The 10,319-nt window shown below is 38.8% G+C and overlaps 1 protein-coding gene across 1 annotated transcript; it reads right to left on the bottom strand.

The window, feature by feature from the left end:
* Positions 1-6,102: 6,102 nt before the first annotated feature.
* LOC116166447 lies at positions 6,103-8,419 on the bottom strand. The gene is made up of 2 exons (XM_031481398.1): positions 7,900-8,419; positions 6,103-6,461 (listed from the first exon to the last, which is right to left on the bottom strand). The coding sequence occupies exons 1-2, from the start codon at positions 8,417-8,419 to the stop codon at positions 6,103-6,105; spliced, it is 879 nt and encodes a 292-aa protein (XP_031337258.1).
* Positions 8,420-10,319: the final 1,900 nt, after the last annotated feature.

The raw sequence follows: 10,319 nt of genomic DNA, 5'->3' as shown, positions 1-10,319 counted from the left end.
AGATCGTCTCACGTAAAAAAGGAATCGGGAGAAAGTAGTGTAACCTCCCACTAAGTTGATTGTTCATCTCAATGTCGCTGTGCTTTGAATAAAGATAGGTATAAAACTGGTAATTATTCGGGCCGTTGGAACCACCCTCTAGACTCCCAATGAATGAGCGAAGTGTTTATAACCGCATAGATGTTTATAATTTGAATGGTCAACTGTATAAGCATTAAACAGATTTGTGTTGACCATTCAAATTATAAACATCTATGCGGTTATAAACACTTCGCTCATTCATTGGGAGTCTAGAGGGTGGTTCCAACGGCCCGAATAATTACCAGTTTTATACCTATCTTTATTCAAAGCACAGCGACATTGAGATGAACAATAAACTTAGTGGGAGGTTACACTACTTTCTCCCGATTCCTTTTTTACGTGAGACGATCTTATAATGTTCAAGTCCGCTGAATTGGAATTAGCGGAATATTGACTGATAGGCGCGGTACGAAATTCGCCGGGTCTGCTAGCAATAAATGTTTTAAATATGAACTTCTATACAACCCGTTAATTAATGTCATGCAGATATTTTAGGGAGTGATAGTACTGGTTAAAATAAGAAAAAATGCAAATATATGCATCGTCTAAAATGCGTCGTTTTCTTTATACAGTGTGGCAAAGAAAATTTAGCACCCTGTATACCGGGACCAACTATTTTGATATTTGTAAAGGTTCTAAAAAATAATTTTAAACAACTATCACAGAACATAATGAAAAAAAGCGGAAAATACGAGAAAAAATTCAAACTTTGCCACCCTGTATAACGAAAATGAAACCCTTTAGACCACGCACATATTTGCATTTTTTTCCTTTGCACACATAAACAGTCCGTTAGAAGAACTTTCGGGAAGTACTGATCAATTCATGGAAAATGCGCTAGTTACTCGCCTTAAAGCGAAAACGTTTTTTTTTCATTCTTCTATTTTTCCTAGAATCACTTGACTATAAAAAAAAAACTAGATTTATAAGTAAAATTAAACTGCATTTATTTTAACAAACAATTTTTAAATCTCACGCTCGGCTTGTCCATACTTTAAGAAACTCTACATTTACTGGGTCCGTAAACACGTAACAAAATTTAAAACAATTACAAATACCTTAAATGTATAGTTTAACCCTATCTTTTCTCAATACTACCTACATAAATTAAATGTAACTGAAGCAAATTTAACGTTAATCAAACAGTACAGATGACCATAAAAAACAAATCACTTACTTTTCAAACATTTTTATGATCTTAGCCTTATGCCAACTTCTTTTTGTTAAATACAGACGCTATCTCATTAATTGCAATTGATGATGATCTTGTGTGCACTTCATTCATAAACCGAAACCAAGTAAGTCGACTTTCATTTTTATAACGACGAATTTGACTGATGCAAGGCTGTTAACCGGTACAACAAAGTTTTTCTTTTCACAAAACCACGACAACGTAAGTACATTTGAAAAGCCCTGCAATAAGAACACTGATTGACACTAAATGTCCTCGAGCATAGCCAAAGCGTAGCGGAGCGTCAAGAACAGAAGATGCACGACTTATTCCAACACTTCTTTAAAAGCAAACGCGTTATCGTAAATCTTTCACATTTTTATTTTAAATACGCGCAATACTCCGTAAACCCACTACTCCCGCGAAACATTTGTCGATCGCATAAACAAGATGTTATCAATTATTGCCTTATCTAGACTAATATTGTTATATATGAAACGCCGTTGTATCTTTTAATAACTGAACACCCGGACTAAAAAAATTAACTATAATTGACGCAATGGTACTAAAATTTATAGAAATTTACTTTGTGTTAACAACAATTCCCTAGTTGAAATTAATAATTGCATATCTTCCAATAACAATAGCAATAATTTCCTCTTTTACAATTTAAAATAACGGTTTTTGTGCGAAATTTCAAAAACCGTTATTGAAATGGCATACTTAACAATTTCAAATCGGCAGTCTTATTCATTATATCACGATTTAGGAATAACGTGTTGAAAATTTTAATGTTCAAAAATTATCGATTTGATATTATTAAATAGTCTTTAATATCACCTTCACGCTTTGTAATAATTTTCAATTTCAAGTTGAAATAAAAAATTCAATTCTCTATTTCAAACTCGTAACTTTGGAACGCACAATTTAATTTTTAATATCAACTCTGTGATATTGGTAATTCGATTTACTTATGTCATGACATATAAAAAATTGTGGCGCCATCTATCGAGTGATGTCAAAAGTGAGGAGCGAACCTCAACCCAACTAATCACGTTTGATGTAATTACCGCAAAAATCTACTTTCAAGTGCTTATTTTATTACCCATATCGTTCATAAATACATTGTGCGAATAATATTGTCAAAAAAATGTACAATTACGCGAAATGGAGATTTTAAATTCTGTTCCGATTATTAAACATACTGTCGCTAGAGGGCATGTCAATTTGCTATATGTGATTTAAAAATATCGCCTTGATATTGTTAATTCATTTACCAATATGTGCGACTTGATATTTTTAATTCTATTGCACAAATTACTAATTTCTACTTGAAATTTTTAAATACTTTGCGAAGTTCGCTATTTGAAATTTATAATTGTAATTCTTCAATTATGCTATTAAGTTTGTTAATTCAAACGTATTTCATGATATCGACTTTGTATTTTAAAACAATTTTTTATTTCAAAACTATTATTATTTAGAGTTGAAATATTAATAAATGTCATTGATTCCTTTGGTTGGATGTTCAATCCACAACATAACGATAATTTTCAATTTCTTGTTTCAAGTAATATCCATCCCTATTATAATTATTTGTAGCGTTTTATTACAAAATACAGTAAAAGAACTATTAGCGATTTGAAAATATAACAGAATATCAAATATTAATTATTTATTATTCTACCTAGACAACCACCTATATTGTCATGGTCGCCACAGTACTCCCCCCTCAGTGACTACCTAATTGTTGTAGTCGCGGAAACGTACAAGCGGTTTAGTGTTTTTTCGTAGTCGAGTTGTTAAAAGAGGAGAATGATCTTCGGATGCAGTTTTTTCATTTTTTATCTCTGACATGTCTTCTGGTAGGAAAGCTGGTTTTAGAGGATCAATGCCAACGTTGACACTTTTACCGTTAAATAGAATAGTGTAAACTTTCTCACTGCGCTTGATTACTTCATGAGGTCCGGTGTAAGGTTGCTGAAGCGGCTTTCGTACTGCATCAACTCTTAAGAAGACATGTGTACATTTTTGCAGCTCTGGATGTACAAAAACTGCAGTTTTTCCATGTCGTGCTATTGGACATGGACGAATCTCACGCATTTGATCTCTAAGTCGATCGACGAAGGTTACAGGATCCACGGAAGGATATTCGCCATCAAAGAAAAATTCTCCTGGAATTCTGAGCTGAGTTCCATAAGTTAATTCTGCAGGCGAACATTGTAGATCTTCTTTGAAACTTGTTCTTAGTCCAAGGAGGATAGTTGGTAGTAGCTCAAACCAATTAGTGCTGTTATGGCACATAATGGCGGCTTTCATGCTTCGATGCCAGCGTTCAATTAAACCATTCGATTGTGGACGGTAGGCGGTCGTGCGGCATCTCTTAATCCCAAGTAGATTCGTTAAGGACGAGGTAAGTGAAGCTTCAAATTGACGTCCTTGATCAGTCGTAATGCGTTGTGGACATCCATAACGAGACACCCAGGTGGAGTAAAATGTTTTTGCTACTGTTTCGGCGGAGATGTCCACCATAGGGGTAGCCTCCGGCCACCTGGTGAAACGATCGGACATTGTGAGACAATATCTGTGCCCTTGGGAAGGTAGGAGTGGTCCTACGATGTCAATATGGACATGCGAAAATCTACTATCTGGAACAGTAAAAGAAGTTAGAGGGTTCACTGTGTGTCGTGATACTTTCGATTTTTGACATTGTATGCATGATCGCGCCCAGGACGTGATGTCTCGATTCATGAATGGCCAAACGAATTTCTTCTTTATCGCTCGACCGGTGTTTCGTCCACTAGGGTGTGAGAGATTATGAAACATATGGAAAACTTTTCGTCGTAGACTTTTAGGTACATAAGGACGGATTATGCCTGTAGAAACATCGCAGGCTATTGTTGTTGAACTGTTATCAAATGGACAAAGCTTTTTAATTTCTAACGATGTTTCGCTCCCATTCAACAGCCGTTGTAATTCTCCATCAATTTCTTGTTCAGCGGCGAGTGTTTCAGTGTCGATTACAGTAGGCGTGATTATTTCTTCGATTCTGGATAAAGCATCAGCAACGACATTACTTTCTCCAGGTATATGTATAATGGAGGTTGTAAACCGGCTTATGAAGTCAAGCTGTCTAAGCTAGCGAGGAGAGGATTTATCTGCCTTTTGTTTAAAAGCGTAAATCAAGGGTTTGTGATCGCACTTTACTATAAAATCTCGCCCTTCCACCATAAAACGAAAAAATTTAATCGATTCGTAAATGGCCAGAAGCTCGCGATCATATGTACTGTACCGTTGCTGTGTTGGACTCAACTTCCTCGAGAAAAAACCTAACGGCGTCCATGAATCATTGTTGCACTGTTCCAGGACTGCGCCGATTGAGAAATCTGAAGCGTCGGTTGTCAGCGCGAGTGTTGTACCTTCGATTGGATGTGCTAGAAGAGCACAGTTCGCCAGATCTTTCTTGCATCGTTCGAAAGACATTTCAGCTTTGGATGACCATATAATAGCCGTTTTGTCGTTTTTACAGCTGTTCTTCAGGTAATCGTTCAAAGGAGCCTGGATTTCAGCAGCATTCTTCATAAATCTCCGATAGAAATTTACCATGCCTAGGAAACGACGTAGGTCCTTGACGATGGTCGCTTTCGGAAATTTGAGGATTGCAGATACTTTGCCAGGGAGCGGCGAGCTACCATCAGCTGATATAAGGTGGCCTAAAGATTCTACCTGATCAGCGCCTAAAACACATTTTGCAGGATTGACAATAATTTTGAATTCTTTAAGATGCTGAAACACTTTTTCAAGGTGAAATAAATGCTCTTCAGGAGAAGAAGAACAAATTAAAATGTCATCAATATAACAAAAACAAAAATCAAAATCTGCTAACACTAAATTAATATGTCTTTGAAAAGTTTGAGCTGCGTTTCTTAAGCCGAAAGTCATTACACTAAACTCGAAAAGTCCAAAAGGTGTGATCACTGCAGTCTTTGGAATATCACACTCAGCTACGGGTATTTGATTATAAGCACGCACTAAATCTATTGTCGAACAAATTGTCTTACCGTGAAGCTTATAAGAAAAGTCTTGCAAGTTTGGCACTGGTTACTTATCTGGGGTGGTAATGTTGTTTAATCGTCTGTAATCACCGCAAGGTCTCCAGTCTCCTGGTGTTTTCTTGGGTACCAGATGAAGTGGGCTAGCCCACGGGCTATTGGATGGTCGGCACCATCCTTGATCCATCATAAACTGGAATTCCGCCTTGGCAATTCTTAATTTTTCGGGCGAAAGTCGACGAGCTGGTTGCGATACAGGAGGTCCAGTTGTGATAATGTGGTGCACCGTGGAGCTCTTCACTTTAGTGTCTGGCGGTACGGGGCGAGTGATATCTGGGAATCGAGCCAAAACCTCATGATATTTTGAAGAAACTACGAGAGTTGTAATTGTTGGAGCATCGCAGTCTTCAATGCTAGCGACAGAGGTGAGTTGAGTTCTCGAGTCAATAAGTTTTGTGTTTCTTAAATCAACTAGCAAACTATAATAACTCAAAAGATCTGCGCCTATTATGGGTTGAGAGACGTTGGCTATAACGAAAGTCCATTTATACGATCGCCTTAATCCCAAGTCGAGGCAAATTAATTTTTCTCCATAAGTTGATATTGGTGAGGCATTGGCTGCGAAAAGCGACACTTTAGTGAGTATGCAAGTTGACTTACCCAAGAACTGCTTTGGAAGCACCGATATATCTGCTCCCGTGTCGATTAGATATCGAATTCCGGACTTTTTATCTGTTATGAAGAGGCGATGATGTTTTTCGCTACCCCCGAACACTGCCTCATGTGTCGGTGGGTTGTTTAGTTTTCCTTCGGCTTGAAATTACAGGGAGGTTTGCATTTTCTTGCCTTTTCACCGAAACTGGCATGGTAGTAACAAACTTCCTCTGCTGGGCGATGTCTAGAGTTACCGGAGTGTGTGCGTGAACGAGATTTAGATCGACCATAACGCTGTTGTGAACGTCCTCTATCGGTGGTGAGGGTTTTAACCATGTCAGTGAGCATCTCAATTTGTTTTTGCATTACTAATAATGCAGATGCAGATTCTGACATGTTCGTGCGTCTGGGAGACGCAGCACGGTTGACTGCAGAAATCGACCCAGAAGCGTATATTTCCACAAGTTTGTCTGCGACGTCGGCCATCTTATCCAACGTGACACCTTGTAACGAAGCACCTGGAATTTCTCCATTTAGTTTGCCGTTTACAAAGAACACCCTGTATAGTAACGAGTGGTTTGGGCTTCGTTACGCAAGAAGACCGCGATATTTTTGCAACCACCGAAGGATGTTGTCCTGGCGAAGATGAGGGACAATTAATATTCTTTGGTTTCAGCGCCGTTAATTATTTATAAGATGTTTTAGATTCCCATAATAAGTAAAATCAAGGATAGAACGAGTTCAAATCGAGTTGTTTACAAGTTTTGCAGTCCCGTCCGTATGCCTGCATGTTGCGATAAGAGTGTTAAAGCGATAGCGCCGTTTGAGAAGAAAAAGTCCAAGGGAGCTAGTTACAGATTGGATTGATCAGTACTTAGGTTTGATTACGCTTAATTAGGTAAGCGCTGTTAATTAATGCCATGTTAATGGGCAGTAGTAAACCTTGTCAGAAACCGTCGAGAGAGGTGTCCACAGAGGCGCTCTAATTTTTCTAGTTGTTTGCAAGTTGTCCCAGATTTTTAAGATAACCACAGGAGCCGCAATTAATTAAAAACCAAATTATTTTCTACACCGCTCGGTGCGAATGCAGCGAGGCTTTGGAAATTCCATGTTCCACTTCCACCAAAATAGGTTTCCTTTAAAAGGAAAATGCTCATATTGGGAGGGATCTTTTTGCTTCATACTTTCGAGTTGTAAGTACGCCTTTTGATTTTTCCAATTTGCGAAACCTTATCATTCCGAATCCACCGAAACCCTTTTGTTTTACCGTTTTCCCTTTTGAGCGACCGTAAGTCAAATCGTTGTCCTTTCCTTTTCACGACCGTTTTGAGTTTCCCTTTTTGCACTACCGTAACTTTTGCTACCGTTCCGCTAAGCTTCATTACCGCCTTACGCTTACCGTATTTTCTATCGATAGTGTTATCACCGTTTGGCGGAACTTATTACCACCGTTGATTACAAAGGTAAGCGCTTAATTTTCATTTACGTTGATTAAGGGGGGGGAAGTATATTCTGTTCTCCTTGTTTTTCCGCTTTTCTTTCCCCTAGACACCGCTAACTGATTTGTGCTTTATTGCTTTATTCCCTTTAGGAAATTTACCGTCCGGGCCGTCGGCCATATTTTGTTTTAGATAAGCCGGAAGTGACCGCCGCCATTTTGTGGTGGACTCTTACCGATCCCTGGTGTATTCCGTTCTCCACTAGAGGATACCCGGAGGCTTTCCACCCCATCCGAAGAGACCGCCCCTTTTTCCAAGACTTCGGGGGAGCAGAGAGAAGTCTTGGTGGCGCCCGAGTGACCGACCGACCGACCGTCTACTGTAGGATAGTTGAACTGTACAATTATATTATTGTTCGACAATTAAATCAACTTGAATTAATTGTACTTTCATTATTTAGAATACCGTTCGTGCACGAGCTAAGGGGGAAGTTCGTCGCAACCTTCGCTGGCAGAAAGAATGAGCTGGACATTTTGAGGCAAGCGCTGCACCCACAGGGTCTTCAGTACGTCTTCGTTAATGCGTTTATCTGCTAAGCTTCTCATCTGTCGCAGTAATTGGGAAGGTTTGTGATCACCTAATTCAATTTCATTAAGCAGCTTGCGCAACTGATGATCCTGCGAGTCAGAATACGCCGCAATGAGTTTCTTCTTTATGGTCTCGTATTTGTCTGTCGAGGGTAGATTAGCCACGACGTCGGAGACCTGTTGTAATACATTACAATCGAGTGCAGCTACCACTGTGAAAAATCTTGTGATGTCTGACCTGATTTTATACGTATGTAATTGGGCATCTACTTGTGCAAACCATAGGACGGGGTCCTTTTGCCAAAAAATTGGTAATTTAACCTTTCTAATCTCCTCTATCGTATCTGTTGTAGGTTCCGGTTGTTGTCGACTTTCCGCTAATTGTTCCTGCAGCCGCGCGATGAGCGTTTGTTGTTTCTGTAGTTGTTGTTCCATTTTTCAGATGTGTCTGCACGTAATCACTCACGTCTCAAGTCGGGGTTACCAAATTGTAGCGTTTTATTACAAAATACAGGAAAAGGAACTATTAGCGTTTTGAAATATATACAGAATGCCAATTATTAATTATTAAATTTTTATCACCTAGACAACCACCTATCTTGTTTTTCTAGGATCTATCGATTTTCGTTAATGGTCGCCACATATGAATAAGACTGCCGATTTGAAATTGTTAAATATGCCATTTCAATAACGGTTTTTGAAATTTCGCACAAAAACCGTTATTTGAAATTGTAAAAGAGGAAATTATTGCGAGTTGTTATTGGAAGATATGCAATTATTAATTTCAACTAGGCAATTGTTGTTAACACAAAGTAAATTTCTATAATTTGCAGTACCATTGCGTCAATTATAGTTAATTTTTTTAGTCCGGGTGTTCAGTTATTAAAAGATATAACGGCGTTCCATAGTTATACAGAAAATAACGCAGTATACAAAATAATTTCTAACAATAAGGAATATCTACACAAAGGAAAAATTTACAAACTTTATCATTAACGGAGGGATTTAATTTATAAATCTGGATTTATGCCTTAATACCTTTATACCAGCATTTTCAATCAAAACGACTTTTAAGTTGTACATTGTGATGGTTTTATGCTGATTTGCATGCCACGTTGCGTACGTCAAGATTAAAGGAGATATGTAATTTTTGATTTGGAGTCGAGATGAAATTTATAGCTAAATGGTGCTCGTTTTGGGCTATTTTGTGTAACTAGAATCCCCACTCAGAGAGACTCTTAAAACCGAAGTTATCTGGTAGTATCAAAGATGACACGTGCATTATGTTTCATTGCTTACCTAGTACCTACATACGCTTACTATACTCAGTGACATGGAAATTGCAACACCAAGAAGGAGTTGGAATTTTTTGACCAAACTTTGCAGAAACGTTTAGCTACTAAAAGGTAACAATTGATTAAAATTTCATTCATATGGATCAAGTGGTAATGGCTTATTTGACAGTTCTTTCATTTTTTTCTAGTATTCTTGTATCGAATAGTGTACGTTTTGCGAGATTTTGTTCAGTTCTTATTGCTTTCGCTTTTAATCGTTTCTTTTGAGGCTGTGATCGTGCCTAGATACGCCAAAGTGGAAATTACCGCGAATTAAGAGTAGTTGACAGGTGTCGTATTGTTGGTTTGGGCGGAGGTGGTTTTTCGTTCACAAAAATTGCAAGTCACCTTAACCGAAGTCAATCCACCATGATTCATTGCAATCGGGCATGGATTTGGGGAGGGGCAGGATCGTCGTAGAGAGGAAAGGGAGGGGGCAGGAAAGGGTGGGGGGCGAAAAAGAACAATTGAAGTGCGGGATCGCCATCTTTGACTTATGGCAACAAGAAACCGATTCTATAGTACCAGGTCAATTGCCGATCAATTGTTAGCTAACGAAGGTCGTCCTGTAACACTTCGAACGGTTTACCGCAGAATCAGAGCTTACGACATGCAATCCTATCGGCCACATCTTTTGTTACCATTATCAGCTCAACACCGCCACCAGCGTTTGGAGTGGTGTAGGTTGCGACTGCACTGGAACCTAGAGTAGCATTGTGTGGTGTTCAGTGATGAATCCGGATTTTGTTTGGGTATGCATGATGGCCGTATGAAGGGCAGCCGAAGACGTGAGGAACGTCGCAATGTTGAATTTTCTGTCATGAGGCATGTGCACTAAGCTGTGGGGACTATGGTATGGAGTACTATAACTTATGGGAGTAGGGCTCGTTTGTTATTCATTCGAGGTAATATGACCCCCCCAGCGATATGTGGATGACGTGATAGAACCCGATATTCTTCCATCTCTTCAGCAGTTGGAAGACCCACTTTTCCAGCAGGAT

The sequence above is a fragment of the Photinus pyralis genome, unplaced genomic scaffold (assembly GCF_008802855.1).
Source record: "Photinus pyralis isolate 1611_PpyrPB1 unplaced genomic scaffold, Ppyr1.3 Ppyr1.4_LG3b, whole genome shotgun sequence".
Classification (NCBI taxonomy): domain Eukaryota; kingdom Metazoa; phylum Arthropoda; class Insecta; order Coleoptera; family Lampyridae; genus Photinus; species Photinus pyralis.
This window is presented reverse-complemented; position numbering and strand designations above follow the sequence as displayed.

Bases quoted from the DNA above. Each gene is read 5' to 3' on its own strand.
- LOC116166447 (XM_031481398.1), bottom strand. From the start codon at position 8,419: ATGGAACAACAACTACAGAAACAACAAACGCTCATCGCGCGGCTGCAG. The intron at 6,462-7,899 runs GTTGCGACGAAC...CTTCGTTACAAG, and splicing joins CATTCTTTCTGCCAGCGAAG to GTGTCACGTTGGATAAGATG.